Source organism: Macaca fascicularis, chromosome 11 (assembly GCF_037993035.2).
Source record: "Macaca fascicularis isolate 582-1 chromosome 11, T2T-MFA8v1.1".
Taxonomy (NCBI): domain Eukaryota; kingdom Metazoa; phylum Chordata; class Mammalia; order Primates; family Cercopithecidae; genus Macaca; species Macaca fascicularis.
The window spans coordinates 5,472,054-5,489,349 of NC_088385.1; the positions used below are offsets into that span (position 1 = coordinate 5,472,054).

The window sequence follows — 17,296 nt, forward strand, 5'->3', positions numbered from 1 at the left end:
TGTGCTTTGCAAATGAACTGGTTTTGTATCGTCACAGTCATGGTTTCCGCTAAGTGATGTACAACCTAAAGGACAATTAACATATAATCCACACTTGAATCTTGTTCCCTTCTGTCTTCTCTCTCCTTTAGCAGATGAGATCACCAACGAGACTACTGAGAAAACAAAAGATGGCTCCATGAAGCATGTTCAGCCTTCAGGGGATCAGCAGGACTCTCTCCAGCACAGAGCTGACACTGTTCAGCTGCCTCAACTGGTAGAAGCTCCCAAGAAGTCAGAGGCACCTGTTGGGGCAGAGGTGTCCACGACCTCCCCGGGACAGAGCAAAAACTTCTCCCTCAAGAACACAAACATTTTACCCCCTATTGTATGACCTTTGCTGAGGGTATGTCCTGCTCCTTTCCACCAGTGATTTGTATTAAGACAGCACTTATATTGTACAATACTTCAGACTGTTTTTTTTAAATACATAAAAGTTTATTTTTAAAAAACTCTATTAATATGGCCAATTGCCATGATTCCTCTTATGAGGGATGGGGAAGGATGTCCTTGCACTTAAATTCATTCCATATGTGTTTGTGTGTGTATAGGGGGCAGGTAGTTTTTAACTCTCAATGTTGTAGCATCATTAAGGGAACTCTTACACAAAAGAAAATTTTTTTTCTTCTTGCCCATGACTGCCAACCTATGTCAAGATTTTTGTTTGAAAAATGATAGAAGCTGAATTCAGAAGTAGTTTAAACAGCCGAAGACATTTATTGACTTATATAACTGGGGAATCAGAAAGGGTAGATGTAGTTTCAGTCACAGCAGGAGTCAGGAATTCAGATGAGGTTGTAGGGCTCAGACTCCCTCTTCATCTATTAGCCTTGTTTCTCTCTATGGTTAACTTCATCCTGATGACAGGCCCTGCTCAGAAGTTAACCACCAATATCCAGTCAAAAGATACCGGCTTCGTTGCTAAGAGGGAGTCTCCAAAATGATTGTGACACAGAAACTGTGACTGGGAGACCGGGATGCTTGGCCAGTCTGGGTCCCAAGCCCACAGTGATGGTGAAGGCGCTGTGACTGATGCTTCTTTAGACTAGAGCAAGGGATGGAAGGTTTCCCAAAGGAAGGGAAGCTGGGTAAACAAGCAGGACATGTTCACTCATCTATCATATGCCACCTCTAAGTATGTCTTCTTACTTCCCTTTCTAATCCTCATCTACACAAATACATGATTTTTTTATGTGGTTATCATAGGACAGATAGAATTTTACATGAAACTTAAGATCATAACATCAGAAACATAGAATATATAAAAATAATTTTTTTACTTGGCATTTGGAATAACCTCCCCCAATATAGTTTTCATTTTAATAGTTGCATAATATTTTATGAAGGGGGACACCAGATCATTGAAGCAATGGATTTTGATGTAATCTCCCAGGGAAGATCTTGAGTTAGAATAGCAGAGGGTTGAGAGAAAATCCTAGGAAAGATAAATATATAAGGAGTTGCCAGAGTTGAGGAGGTCCCCCAAGAGACCCAGAGATATAGAAAGAAAATTAGAAGCCAATGGAGAAGTTTCTAAATGGAAAGAAGAGTCAAGAATAGAAAATTTCCACAGAAAATTCAGGAAAAGAATAGAAAGTATTCCTTAAGTGGGGCAATATGGACATTAAGTCAGAGCAGTGTTAGAACAAGTAACTTATCCCAGTTTCTATAGCCCGAAAACCACAAAACCAGCGATAGAACTCAGATCCTTGGGAGCATTCTTGACACGATCTTCAACTATGGATGAAGTTGGAGGTGGACATTTGTTCTGCAGCTCTGCAGAGAATTAGAAGCCAAGTCTTCAACATTGTAATCAGGATGATTTTGATTGAATATTAGAAAGTATCTTCTGATTTTCATGGTTATAAAAGGTTAAAATGAATTCTTGATAAACTGTGGCTTATTTTAAGAGAATAGTCTAAATATGGAAGCTGCAAATTGTGACACAGACAGGGGACAGGCTGAGTGACCTTCAGCAGGGCCTCTCAGTCCAGCTCTGTTGTACCTTTACCATTCATCTGGTTATTTTTTTCACTCCTCGGATTTCTTTACCTGATTGTACCATTGGATCCCAAGGAAATAAAACATGTGGAGCCCTTTAATTGTAATTTTTTAATTTTATGTCCTTGCTCGCATGGACAGGAAAATCTGCAAAATTCAGTGACTAGCATAAGGTGACATGACTTTGATGAGAGTGGTATGAAGATAATGTTAGGGCTCTGTGAGGATATAGAGGGGGAGATGTGGAAGTGAGAAAGAAGGGCGGGGATAAGGGCCGGGCCCACTGCCGGAAGAGGGGAAAGCAGTGGGGTTGCCGATCACAGGTTCACCATCAGCCAGTCCAGCAGCTGCAGGGGTGTGACATTCCCCACCGCCTCATTCAGCTGGCGCTCCTTCTCATAGCGCAGCACCGACTGCAGAACCTCGCCCACGCTGCATCCTTTGTCCACAGCAGCAGCTGAGAGCTGAAGTAGCTGTGAAAGGAAAGAAAACACTAGTGGCGAGGCACGGCATCTCATGGCAGGCCAGATGGAGCCTGCCAAGGCTAGAGCAGAGAGGCCAGGCAGACCTCAGGAAACTGCAACACAGACGTTAAAGTTTGTTGGCCTGTTTAACAGAAGGAGGTTGGTGACGTCATTCTTAGTTTAGAGAAGAGATGTTAACATCCACCTGCCCGTGATCTTGTTCTCTAAGAATTCTAAGGTTCTAAGCTCACCCTAATATCATAAAAGTCTCCATCATTGTCCTAAGACCAAAAGGGCAGATGGAAAATACCCAGTGGACAAACGTGGATGCTGCTTTCCATGCCCCATAGACCACAGAATCCTAAAATGTTAGAGCAAAAAGGCACCTCAGAGAACAATTCAACCCTCACGAAAATGTTTCCCAGAGAAGTACAGAGATTTGTCAGAATTAACTGCTAGTAATTAGCAGAACCAAAATTCATTGCAGGTATTGGATCCTATCTTTAGCTCTTTTTTCAAGTACAAAATGAGAAAAGTTAGTTAAGCAACCATTCTAATATAAATACAATGCTGTCATTTATCTGGAATCCTAAGGGCAACAAACTTTCAAGTAATAAGATTTTTATTTTGTTCATTTTGCTCTTGACTTTTTACGACAAAGGGCAGGCAAATAAACAGACCAAATATTGAGAGCATCTTCAGAAAGATAAATATCCATGTGAGAAACTGAAATAGAAGAACCAAATGGAAATTTTAGAACTAAAATTTACCTACAAAATATAAAATAAAAATGTATCAGGTGGGCTAAATAGCAGAATGTAAATGAGAGAGGAAAGTCAGTAAACTTGAAGGTAGATCAATAGAAATTATCCATGCTGAACAACGTACAAGATTGATTAAGCTTATTTCAAAAAACATTTAAAAAATAAACAGAGCTCAAGGACTTGTGGGCAATACCAAAAGCTTTAACATTTATGTTATTAGAATACCAAAGGAGAAGAGAAAAGTGATGATGCAAAACATATTTGAAGAAATAATGGATGAAAGTATTCCTAATTTGCCAAAAAGTTTTAAACCTATACATTCAAAAAGCTCAGGGTACCTAAAATAAAACAAACCCAAACCCAAAGAAATTAACTCCAAGACCTACCATAACTAAATCACTGAAAATTAAAGAAAAAGAAAAAAATCCTAAAAGCATCCAGGGAAAACCATTTATAGGGGAACTGCAAGTCAAATGACAGCCAATTTCTCATCAGAAACCATAGAGGACAGAAGAAAATGGCACGTCTTTTAACTGCTAAGAGAAAATAACTTGCCAAATTAGAATTCTATATCTAGCAGAAATTATAACTCAAGAATGAAAGTCAACTAAAGACATTGCCAGATTAAATAAAACTGAGAGAAATCATTGCCAGAAAATGTGTTCTGAAAGAATTGCTAAAGGAAGTTCTTCAGAGAGAAGGACAATGATACCAGAAGGAAACTGGGAATATTAAGAATGAATGAAGAGCGAGCTTTCAGTATAAATAGTAGGCTATCCTCTTCAGTTCTTTAAAATATGTTTTAAGGGTCAGGAGCAGTGGCTCATGCCTGTAATCCCAGCACTTTGGGAGGCTGAGGCAGGAGGATCACTTGAGGTCAGGAGTTTGAGACCAGCCTGGCCAACATGGCAAAAATCTGTCTCTACTAAAAATACAAAAATAGCTGGGCATTATGGCATGTGCCTGTAATCCAGCTACTCGGGAGGCTGAGGCAAGAGAATTGCTTGAACTCAGGAGGCGGACGTTGCAATGAGCCGAGATCAGGCCACTGCACTCCAGCCTGGGCAACAGAGTGAGATTCTGTCTTAAAAAAAAATATTTTAAGGTTGGAAGCAAAAGTAACTGAGGGTTTTTTCAAAGTATGTAGATTAAATACATAAAGCAACTCAACTATAAAGGGAGAAGGATAAAGGAAACTTATATGGTAGTAATATTTCTACATTCCAGCTTAAGTGATAAACTATTGATGCTACATGGATTCTGAGAAGTTGGTATGTATATTATAATCCCTAGATTAACCACTAAAAAAACTACACAAAAAGATATAGTCAACTTTGCAATAGATAAATTAAAATGGAATACTAAAACATGTTCAAATAGTCCAAGAGAAGGCAGCAAAGGGAAAACAAGGAGAAAAAAGAGAGAAGCAACAAATAACAAAATGGTAAACTTAAATCCAAACATATCCATAAATTGGGCTAAATGTAAATGGTCTAAACATATCAAATGTCAGAATGGACAAAAAATATAACCCAAGTGTATGTTGCCTACAAAAACCTTACTTCATATATAATAAGTTAAAATTATAGGAAAAGATGTACCATGAAAATGCCAATCAAAAGAAGACTCGAATCTAACATTAATGGTCAATAGGATTTTTCAACAAAGGAGATGGATAATTCAGAGGGGCCAGATACCCAGTGGTCTTTTCAACAAATGGTGCCAAGATAACCTTCATATCTATATGCAAAATATTGAATTTGGACTCCTACCTCACAAAAATTAACTCAAAGTAGATCATAGACCTAAATATAAGAGCTAAAATTATCAAACAAGTAGACAAAAACAAGGAGAAAATCTTCATGGCCTTGCATAGGTCAAGGTTACTAGCTCTCAGCACTCCTGGCCTTCCGGGTTTGTTGTGGGGCTATTTTGCTCATTGCATGTGGTTTAGCAGTATCCTTGGCCTCTACCTGTTTGACTCCAGTGGTAATCCCTTTCTCTGTTGTGACAACCAAATACGTCTCCAGACATTGCCAAATGTCCCCTGGGGGGCAAAATTGCTCCTGGTTGAGAACCACTGGGTAGGCAAAAATTTGTTAGGACACTAAAATCACAAGACATAAAAGTAAAAAATGATAAATTGGATGTCATCTAATTAGACTTCATTTTGCTCTTCAAAAGACTCCATTAAATAAAAAGTTAAGCCACAAACTGGGAGAAAATATTTGCAAAAATATATCAGATACAGGACTTGTATCCGGCATATATAAAAGAGCTCTTATAATTCTAATCAAGAAGAAAACAATCCAACCAAATTATGGGTGAAAGAATTGCACAGATATCTCACTAAAAGAATATATATGAATGGCTAATGAGCACATAATAGAATAACGTGCTCAATATTTTTCATTTTAATGTATGTTTGCCGAACGAAATCCACAATGAGATACCACTATAATTATTACAATAAATGAAAGAATAATACTGACCAGCATGTGGAGAAACTGAAACCTGTGTAAATTACTGGTGAAAATGTAAAATGCTACAGCCACTTCAGGAAATAGTTTGGCAATTTCTTAAGAAATTACACTTAACCGGTCGGGTGTGGTGGCTCATGCCTGTTTTCCTGGCACTTTGGGAGGCCGAGGTGTTCAGATCACTTGAGCCCTGGAGTTCCAGACCAGCCTGGGCAACATGACAAGACCCTGTCTCTACAAAAAAGTACAACAATTAACTGGGTGTGGTGGGGGGTGCCTGTAGTCCCAGCTACTCGGGAGGCTGAGGTGGGAGGATCACTTAAGCCTAGGGAGTTGGAGGCTGCAGTGACTATGATTATGCCACCGCACTCCAGCCTAGGCAAGAGAAGGGGGAAAGGCCGGGCGCGGTGGCTCAAGCCTGTAATCCCAGCACTTAGGGAGACCGAGACGGGCGGATCACGAGGTCAGGAGATCGAGACCATCCTGGCTAACACGGTGAAACCCTGTCTCTACTAAAAAATACAAAAAAACTAGCCAGGCGAGGTGGCGGGCGCCTGTAGTCCCAGCTACTCGGAGGCTGAGGCAGGAGAATGGCGGGAACCTGGGAGGCGGAGCTTGCAGTGAGCTAAGATCACGCCACTGCACTCCAGCCTGGGCGACAGAATGAAATAAATTACATTTATTGAATGACACTTACTGTAACATGCTGCAATTCCACACCTCATTATCTGCCCAAGAGAAATGAAAACATAACCACACAGGTTTGTATGTACATGCTCATAGTGGCCTTACACATAATAGCAAAAATGGAAACCATCTAAATATCTATTAACTGATAGACGGACAAACCAAATGCAGTATATCTACATAATGAAGTACTCTTCAGCAATAAAAAGAAATAAACTACTGATACATGCTACAACACAGATGAACCACAAAAACCTTACACTAAGTGTAAGGAGCCTGATGTAAAAGACCACACACTTTATGGCTCCATTACATAAAATGTCAAGGAAAGGCAAATTTATAATGATGGAAAGGTTAATGGTTGCACATGGATGGGGGATGAAAACTGGGAAATGTAAACAAGAATAGCCTAGAAAATTCTGAGGCAGAGAAATAAAGAGTCTCCAGTCCTATCGGATATTAAATATTATAGAATTACAGTAATTAAAACAGGATGCCATTGGTACAAGAGTAGATGGACAATTCAATGGCATAGAGTAGAAAGTTTAGAAAAAGAATAGGAAAAAAATAAGAGATTATGGCCAGACGCGGTACCTCACGCCTGTAATCCCAGCACTTTGGGAGGCTGAGGCAGGTGGATCATGAGGTCAGGAGCTCAAGACCAGCCTGGCCAAGATGGCAAAACCCTATCTCTACTAAAAGTACACAAATTACAGCGTGCCTGTAATCCCAGGTACTCCGGTGGCCGAGGCAGGAGAATCGCTTGAACCTGGGTGATGGAGGTTGCAGTGAGCCGAGATCACGCCACTGCACTCCAGCTTGGGTGACAAAGTGAGACTCTGTCTCAAAAAAAAAAAAAAAAAAAGGGATTGTAACCTTACTTCATACTTTATATATAAATGAATTCAAAATGTATTAGAGTCTTAAATATATTTTAAAAATCATAAAAGTACAGTCACGCACTGCATAATGATGTTTCAGTCAACCACAGACTGTACATATGATGGTGGTTCCATATGCTTATAATGGACCTGAAAAACTCCTATTTTCCAGTGATATCATAGTTACAGTAACATAGCACAACACATTACTCACTTGTTGGGGGTGATGCTGCTATAAACAAACCTACCATGCTGCCAGTTATATAGAAGTCTAGCACACACTATTACATATAGTGGATGGTACTTCATAATGAAAATAAATGACTACGTTACTGATTTCTGTATTCACTATACTATACTTTTAGTGTTATTTTAGTCTACTCCTTCTACTTCTTAAAAAAATTAATTGTAAAACAGCCTCAGGCAGGTCCTTCAGGACAAAGGCATCGTCATCATAGGACATAATAGCTCCATGAGTGTTACTTACCCTGAAGACCTTCTAGTGGGAGAACATGCAGAAGTGGAAGGCAATGATATTGATGATCCTGACCCTGTGTGGGCCTAGGTCAATGTGTGTGTTTGTATCTTCATTTTTAATAAAAAGTAAAAAAAAAATTAAATAGAAAAAAACTCATAAAAAAGAATATAAAGAAAGAAAATATTTTTGTGTAACTGTACAATGTGTGTTTTAAGCTAAGTGTTATTACAAGAGAGTCAAAAAGTTAAAAATATTAAAAGTTTGTAACATAAAAATGTTATAGTAAGCTGTTAATTTATTATTGAAGAAAGAAAAACATTTAAAAATATATTTATTGTAGCCTAAATGTACAGTGTTTATGAAGTCTACAGTAGTGAATGGTAATGTCCTAGGCCTTCACATTCACGCACCACTCAGTCACTCACTCATCCAGAGCAACTTCCGGTCCTGTGAGCTCCATTCATGGTAAGTGACCTGCACAGATGCACCACTTATCTTTCAAACCATATTTTTACTGTACCTTTTCTATATTTAGATATGTTTAGATCCACACATACCGTGGTGTTACAATTGCTTACAGTATTCAGTACAGTAACATGCTGTATATAGGTGTGTAGCCTAGGAGCCACAGGCTATACAATATAAGCTAGATATGCAGTAGGCTATACCAGCTAGGTTTGTGTAAGTACAGTCTGTTATGTTCACACAACGAGGAAATCGCTTAATGACACAGTTCTCAGAACATATCCCCAACAGGCTATACAATATAAGCTAGATATGCAGTAGGCTATACCAACTGGGTTTGTGTAAGTACAGTCTATTATGCTCACACAATGAAGAAATCGCTTAAAGACACATTTCTCAGAACATATCCCCATGACTAAGCGATGCATGACTGTATTAGAAAAAAAAAACGAGAAAGTTTTGCTAATATCATAAAGCAGAGAATGTTTTCCAAAATATAACATAAAACCCAGCAAAAAGAAAAATGTCTCATATTTGATGACATTTGTATGGCAGAAACAAACAACAACAACAACAACAAAAAAAAAACACCAATCCAAAGACCAATGGCAAAGGAAACATTTGTATTTAGTATCATAAAGGTTGATTTCTTGTAATATATAAAACTCTTTTTTTTTTTTTTAGACGGAGTCTCGCTCTGTCACCCAGGCTGGAGTGCAGTGGCGCGATCTCGGCTCACTGCAAGCTCCGTCTCCCGGGTTCACGCCATTCTCCTGCCTCAGCCTCCCGAGTAGCTGGGACTACAGGCGCCCGCCACAGCACCCGGCTAATTTTTTGTATTTTTAGTAGAGACGGGGTTTCACTGTGTTAGCCAGGATGGTCTCGATCTCCTGACCTCGTGATCCGCCTGCCTCGGCCTCCCAAAGTGCTGGGATTACAGGCATGAGCCACCGCGCCTGGCAATATATAAAACTCTTATAGATCAATAAGAAAAAGGCCTACAATGCAATAAAAAGTTGGGGAGAACATAAAAAGAATACCTAGGAATACAGCTAACCAGGGAGGTGAAAATCTCTACAATGAGAATTACAAGACACTGCTCAAAGAAATCAGAAATGACACAAACAAATAGAAAAATATTCCATGCACATGGACAGGAAAAGTCAATATTGTTAAAATGGTCATACTGCCCAAAGCAACTTAAACGTTCAAGGCTATTCCTATTAAACTACCAGTGAAATTCTTCATAGAACTAGAAAAAACTATTTTCAAATTCATATGGAACCAAAAAAGAGCCTGCCAATAACCAAGGCAATCCTAGGCGAAAAGAACAAAGCTAGCGGCATCACATTACTCAACTTCAAATTTTACTACGGGGTCACAGTAACCAAAACAGCATGGTACTGGTACAAAAACAGACATACAGACCAACGGAACAGAATAGAGAGCCCAAAAATAAGGCCACACAACTACAACCATCTGATCTTTGACAGAGCTGACCAAAACAAGCAATGGGGACGGACTCCCTATTCAATAGGTGCTGGGATAGCTGGCTAGCCATATACAGAAGATTGAAACTGGACCCCTTCCTTACACCATGTACAAAACTCAACTCAAGATGGATTAAAGACTTAAATGGAAGACTAAAAACTGTAAAAACCCTAGAAGACAACCTAGGCAATACCATTCTGGACACAGGAACTGGCAAAGATTTCATGATGATGAATACACCAAAAGCAACGGCAACAAGGGCAAAAATCGACAAATGGGATCTAATTAAATTTTAACAGCTTCTGCACAGCAATTGAAACTATTAATAGAGTAAACAGACGACCTACATAATGGAAGGAAATATTTGCAAACTATGCATCTGACAAAGGTCTAATGTTCAGCATCTATAAGGAACTGAAACAAATTTACAAGAAAAAAACAACCCCATTAAAAAGTGGGCAAAGGACACAAACAGACTCTTTTTAAAAGAAGAAATATGTGTGGCCAACAAGCATATAAAAACAAGCTCAATATCACTGGTCACTAGATAAATGCAAATCAAAACCATAATGAGATACTATCTCACACCAGTTAGAATGGCTATTATTAAAAGTAATGGCAAGGTTGTGGAGAAAAGGCAACGCATACACACTGTTGGTGGGAGTGTAAATTAGTTTAACCATTGTGGAAAGCAGTGTGGCGATTCCTCAAAGAGCTAAAAGCAGAACTACCATTCAACCCAGCAATCCCATTACTGGGTGTATACCCAAAGGAATATAAATTGTTTTACCATAAAGACACATGCACATGAATGTTCATTGCAACACTGTATTCACAATAACAAAGACATGGAGTTAACCTAAATGCCCATTAATGGCAGATGGGATAAAGAACATGTGGTACATATACACCATGGAATATTATGCAGCCATAAAAAAGAGCACGGCCATCTCCTTTGAAGGAACATGGATGCAGCTGGAGGCCATTACCATTGCCAAATTAACTCAGGAACAGAAAACGAAATACAGCATGTTATCAGAAGTGGGAGTTAAATGATGAGAACACACGGACACAAAGAGAGGAACAACAGACATTTGAGGGTGGAGGGTGGGAGCAAGAAGACAATCAGAAAAAAATAACTATTGGGTCGGTACTAGGATTAGTACCTGGGTGACAAAACGATCTGTACAACAAACCCCTGTGACACGAGTTTACCTGTATAACAAACAAGCACATATACCCCCGAACCTAACGTAAAAGTTAAAAAAAGAAAAATGGGCAGAAGTTATGACCAATTTATCCACAGAAGAGGAAATTCAAATGGTCTTAAATATATGCAAAGATACTCACCCTCATTCCTAATAAGACAAAAAGTAAAGCAACTTAGCAAATTAAAATTTTAGCATGCACTGTTGGTTTAAGTGTGAGGAAATAGTCCTCTTACACTGTTTTAACAGGTGTGTAAATTGGTACAAGCTCTATGGAAGGCAATTTGGAAACATGTATCAAATTACACAAATAATATTCTCAGTGACCTTGAAATTCCTTTCCTAGGTGTATAGCACATGTGAATACATTTGAATCTGTGCAAAATTATGTATATTCAAGGATATTCAGTGTAGCATTGCTTACAGTGCAAAATAGTGGCAACTGAAATATCCATACATAGGGGAGTGGTTAAATATATAAAACATATATAAAACATATATAAAACATATATAAAACATATATATGAAATGGTTTCATATATTATAAAATACATAAAACCATTAAAAAGAATGTGGCAGCTCTATATGTTGCAGAAGAGGATATATATATATATAAAAAAATAATTTGCGACTTTACGTGTATGTATGTGTGTGTGTGTGTGTTTCTGGAAGGATAAATAAGAAACTGATCCAAACGGCAATAGGATGGAGCACACAAGTGAGAAAACCCTTAATTTTCACTGTGTATCCTTTTGTACTTTTGAATTTTGAACTACGCACACATATTATTTATTCAAAAATAAATACAAGTGTATTTAAAGACATTAGGTTCACAGACATCCCAGTGACAGCAGGTTCAATCACCTGAATCAGTATAAGAATATTTGCATACATTAATCTCTTTTCAAAAAGTCATTTTTAGGCAGTTTCCTTGGTGTCTATGTCATCCCTGTTCGTAAAAATACACTAATATTCAGTGCATCTATTTATTAGTTGAAGTTTGAACATGCTGCTTCTCGTTCCTTCTACTCTTAGAGGGAGTCAACAAAATAGATGACTGTCCTTATCTTTAGAGTAGACAAAGGGGTGTGTGTGTGGGGGGGGAGGTGTGTATAAAAGTGGGGGACTGCAAGTCTACTGTCCTATTTTAGAGACATGTTTCAATTTAAAATAATCTAAAACAATACATTCCAATTCAAAAAAAGTCTAAAGCCAGAATGTATTATGTATGTTATATATGATGGGTTTGATTTCAAAGATGGCTACAAAAGGCTTTCTGACACATTATACACCTGAAGGCTATGCTTATTTTTAGATTTTTTCATCAGTTTAAATTCTCTTCAGAATATAGCCTCCCACTCCCCACCTCTGCTAATTGCTATATACTATAAAGTAGTTGTCTGTTTTACAGATTGGAAACCCTGCATGGAGACAGAGCTTGCCAAGGACCCTTAGGAATAGATCTAATATTGGAAGTTCACATTGTCTTCTAGCCTAACTTGAATGTGCACACAACTCACCTGGGTATTTTGCTAAAATGAAGATTCTGATTCAGTAGGTCTGGAGGGATGTGTGAGATTCTGCCCTTCTAAAAAGCTTCCAGGTGATGCCAATGTTGTAGGTCCACAGACTACACTTTGAGTAGCAAGTGTAGTCTTGCTAAGACCAAAGTCAAAGACCATACAGTTTCTTGTTTAGGCTTGATATAGCCTAATCTGGATGCTCTGTAATCGTGTGTCTTTCCAGTCATCAGATAAACGTAGCGACCCAGTTGCAAGCGTTGCTAATACCATGTAAATACCACTGAATTAAGCAGAGAAAGCCTTTTTTTCTATATCTTTTGATTTCTATGATGATGAATTTTTCTAAATAATCCTAGCCTCTTGTACCACCCTTTGCCACTGAATGATTAACAGCAGGTGTTCCACTTTTCTCAATCAAGAGGAGACAATGAAAAGCACTGAGGAAGAGAAAATGAGACAGAGAGAGAGAGAGAGAGAGCGCGCGAGAGCGAGCGAGAAGGCAGAGAAGACAGAAAAGAGAAGGTTGTGGGGATGGTCTTTTTACTTCCCCCGCTTCAGTACGAAGCAGCAGCATCTTGGGTAAGTGTGCGTGTTCTCCAGACTCAAACCCTCCCTTTGGCGAGCAGTTCTGATGCTTACTGGGCACCTTGCATGGAGAACAAGAACTTACCAGGCACGTTTACCTTTATCAGTAATAACAGTGATAAGTTGATTTCCCATCTGCCTTATGCTTTAGTCTTACTTGTCAACTGATTCAGAACTTAGGGTAGGGGGAAGAGGGGTGTTATCGACTGAATCCTTTCAAATCCCCAACACCACCTAGACAACCAGCTAAGACAGTAATGGCACGTTTGAAAAGGTCATAAATTCAGACTCTGCCTCTTCCCTAACACATCCTAGGGCTACTTTCCAGCTTCATCTCATCCTTTGAGCAATGCTGTCCTATCCAAAACTCAGCCTAGAGCCCAGACCTTAATCTGATTCTGTCGCTAGGTCTCTTGGAGGTTCCTCATCTGTACACTCCTACTCCTAAATGCAGAAAACAGAAAAACATCATTTATCCCCCCTTTCCCCTTTGATATGCCTTGTATTGGGCAAAATCTAATTTTACTTTATCCATTATCTCTGCCAAGAGGCATGATCTTCAAATCCTACTGTTTCCATTTTACCTTCCCTGTGGCTATCTTCCCATTCAGAAAGAAACCAGAACTTAAAGCCCTAGTTAACTCTTAATAAAGCTTCCAAATTCCTCTGCCTTTGTTTCTTACCTTCTCCTGGATCCCTTCATCATCACCAGCAAAGTACAAAATAGGGACATTGAGCTCAGAGGCAGCTACCCATTGAAGGACGGCTTGGAGTTGCTTGTTCTGAACTGTATCCGTTAGGTTGTGATTGCTGACAATCACCTTGGGTGCTGCACACCCTTCAGGAGGCTGACCTGATATACCTCTCATTTCATTATGGATAGCTTGATAGGCATTCTGCAGGAGAGCTTCTGCTGACCCTGTGCCCTTGACTGGCAAACACTCATATAAACTATCTGGGAAGGCCGAAGTTAGCCTACTGGCATCTCCAGACTTGTCATCTCCCAACTTGTCATCTCCCAGCTCTGCCAAAGAAGAATCACAGGACTTAGCAATGATGACACACAGCTTCATCACTGAGTTCATCAGATGTTCTACCATCTGCCCACTCATGTGGCCATCTATCTGGCTGACAACCATCTTGGTCAGCCCAGAAAGGGCACCAGGGGTCTCATCATCTTCACATAGTTTAGGGGGAGACGGGGCTAAAGGTCTGTCACACAACTTCCTATCTTCCTTAACTGGCTGTTCCGGCACCTTGGGTTCAGAGCTTTGGTCACGCTTGAAAATGGTCTCACTAAGTAAGTTCCGGATGAAATTGAAGAAAACACTCCTTAGGTCCTTCTTTTCTGCTTGTTCTTGGTCACCTACAATGGGAGCAGACTTCAGGCAGGATTCATCAGGAACTACAGGAGGCTCATTGGCAGGAAAGTTGGTGGTGCCAGCAGCTTCAAGGAAGCTCTGTGCATCCCTTCTTCCTCCCTGGGCCAGGTGATATTGAATCAGAAGTAGGGCAGATACGATCAGGTCCTTGGCCCAGGAGTCTGAATCACATATAAAATTCTCAGGTTTCTCTGGGGGATATGGAGGAGGGCTGAGGTTGCAAATATCTTCAGGGTACTCAAAGGAAATGTCTGGTGAAGGCTTACACTGTGTGTTGGGAGCTTCACATGCTGCATGCTGGAAACCTAGAGATTTACATTCTTTCTGTTGACTTTTATGCCACAAGGTCAGCCCCTCTTTGATAATGTGTTCACCCAGAGTTTTGGCGCAAGTCTCCTCCTCTGATTTGGGTTCAGAATACATTTGTTCTCTCAATTTAGTTTCAGATTTCATGGCAAAGTTCACATTTCGGTGTTTAGGATCACCCATTCCTTTCATGGAGATGAGGGAATAACTCTCAGCCGTGTCTTGGGCTTTCCTGACATGCTCAGGGACTTTCTTGACAAACATGACATTGTACAGCTTCCTTAGCATGGCATCCATGATATCTGCGGCCTTTTGGCTTCCGTGAGTGAAGACAGTTCTTTTCACAGCTGAGACAAACTGTGTGTCAGTCATGAGGGTCCCTGTGATGCTGTGGAGGTTCCTCATGAAGGAGTCGATGAGATCCGAGACCACATCTTTTGCATGCTTGAGCAGAACCTTCTTCAGTAGGATGGTGGCAAGGGTTGTGTCTTTCACTTGGATCTTCAGTGTCTTCATGATGGAGACCATCATATCAGATACCACACTGTTAGCATAGGTCATGATCCCTTCACTAACAGAAGCTGTAAAGTCATCAGGCCTTTCCTGCCCTCGAAACCTCTTTCTCTCCCGAGGAAAGAACCTTCCACTCTCTCTGGCATAATCTCCATTACGAGATTCAAACACTTCCTTATAGAAGAAAGACTTCTTAGAAGCAGGCTTGTCCTCTGGACCCTGTCTTTCTTTGGCGCGCTCCTCGATCTTCAAAGTGGACTTGTATTTCAAATTTGGGGGACTTTGTGATGATCCTGAGGCTCTGTCTCCAGAGCCAGGAGCCTTGTCTGGGGCAGCATTCCTGGAACAGGCAGAGACGGTCTCATTCACAAGCTCTGATGCTATCTTACTGAGGCTTTTGGTGGGTGGGGGTTCATTCCCCATGTACAATGACTGATGGACACATTTGTTTTCAGAGCCATCGATCTTCTCATTGATCTCTTTGCGGGCCATGGCTATGACTAGATTCGTGAGGCGGTTAGCATAGAAGGAAACTTCATCTACTGAACTCCCATTGCCAAGTTGGGCCCTGGGGCCCTGGCAAGGATTCTCTTTGTGAGTCATCTCAAAATGCAATCTTTCCGGAGTGCCCTTGGTGTTGTTGTAATAGTCTACAGAGAAACCTTTGTGTGGGTCTCCTGAGTTGGACGTTTCCCCACCAAATGATTCTCCGGGTTTGAACCTAACATCTTGGAACTCTGCTGTACTTTTCTCCAGGTCTCTGCGGAGCCAGCTGAGCACTCTGACAGGATCCGTGGAGGTGTCCTTAAAAATAGACAAGGATTCAACTGACTATAACCAAGTAAAGATATGGGATATTCAAGACAACCTCAAAGTTCAGTTACAAATGTCGTCAGCCCTCTCAAGATTGCTCCATCTTGGCAATAAAAGTAACCATTTATGGAGTACTCACTGTGTATCAGACGTTGTTCCAAGTATTTTAAGACTATTATCTCATTTAATTAGTTTCATAATAAACCTGAGATTTAGCTCTCTTATTATCCTCATTTTACAGAGGAGGAAATTGAAGAACTGAGAGGTTAAGTTTGTAACTTATTTGAAATAATACAGCTAACCATTGATGGAGCAGAAATTCCAGCCCTGGCAGTCTGACTCCACAGCCCATGCGCTCAGCTAGTGTATTATATTGCTTCTAATGACATAAATCTTTAAGATCTGATAGTCTGCTATCAGACCTCCAGCTCCATCCATGTCCCTGTAAAGGACATGATATCATTCTTTTTTAATGGCTGCATAGTATTCCATGGTGTATACGTACCACATTTTCTTTATCCAGTTGATCATTGATGGGCATTTAGGTTGATTCATGAACAGAAAACCAAATACCACATGTTGATACTTATAAGTGGGAGCTAAATGATGAGAACACATGGACACATAGAGGGGAACAACACCCACTGGGGCCTTTTGGAGAGTGGAGGTAGGGAGGACAGAGAGGACAGGGAAAAATAACTAATGGGTACTAGGCTTAATACCTGGGTGATGAAATAATCTGTACAACTACCCCCATGACACAAGTTTACCTATGCAACATACGTGCACGTGTACTCCTGAACTTAAAAATTGAAAAACAGATCTGACAGTCATCAGCTAGATAGAAGAGTTAGCATATGAACGGAATCAGATTTTTTCCTGTTTTAATATTAATTGCTATTTTCTATGGTTTACCTGTTTTTATTTAGATCTTATTACAAGTATAGTTTCCAAAAAATGAGAAAATTCAGGGAAAATTGTGCATAATTAATCACTTTGCCAGGCTGCACAAACACTATCTGGATATGCAAAGGGCTTCCAATGGACTGACATCATTTAAGTTAACAATCTGATTTATAATTCAGGAGTTAATATGTATGGGCAATTTATTCGTTTTGTGTGAATACAGATTCTTTGATGGACACTAGCTGTGATAAGCATATGAACACTTTTACATGTTTATAAATTGTACCATCTGCATGTGGGCAAAACTCTG

General features: G+C 39.9%; 2 protein-coding genes across 14 annotated transcripts in view; one reads left to right on the plus strand and one right to left on the minus strand.

Moving 5' to 3' along the window:
* DYRK4 (dual specificity tyrosine phosphorylation regulated kinase 4) overlaps positions 1-2,141 on the plus strand; it is a 52,716-nt gene extending 50,575 nt beyond the window's left edge. For 5 of the 9 annotated variants that reach the window (XM_065523591.2, XM_045364562.3, XM_074006131.1 and 2 more), the window contains one exon: positions 132-2,141. In XM_065523591.2, the coding sequence (XP_065379663.1) occupies positions 132-373 (242 nt within the window). In that variant the 3' untranslated portion in view covers positions 374-2,141. The remainder of the gene's footprint in view (positions 1-131) is intronic. The other 4 variants (XM_045364563.3, XM_074006132.1, XM_074006129.1 and 1 more) reach the window with 2 other exon arrangements.
* AKAP3 (A-kinase anchoring protein 3) overlaps positions 734-17,296 on the minus strand; it is a 42,137-nt gene continuing 25,574 nt past the window's right edge. For 4 of the 5 annotated variants that reach the window (XM_005569864.5, XM_005569862.5, XM_065523589.2 and 1 more), the window contains 2 exons: positions 13,750-16,071; positions 2,137-2,513 (listed from right to left, as the gene is read on the minus strand). In XM_005569864.5, the coding sequence (XP_005569921.3) occupies positions 2,358-2,513; positions 13,750-16,071 (2,478 nt within the window). In that variant the 3' untranslated portion in view covers positions 2,137-2,357. Of the gene's footprint in view, positions 2,514-13,749; positions 16,072-17,296 lie in introns of all 5 variants that reach the window. The other variant, XM_005569863.4, reaches the window with a different exon arrangement.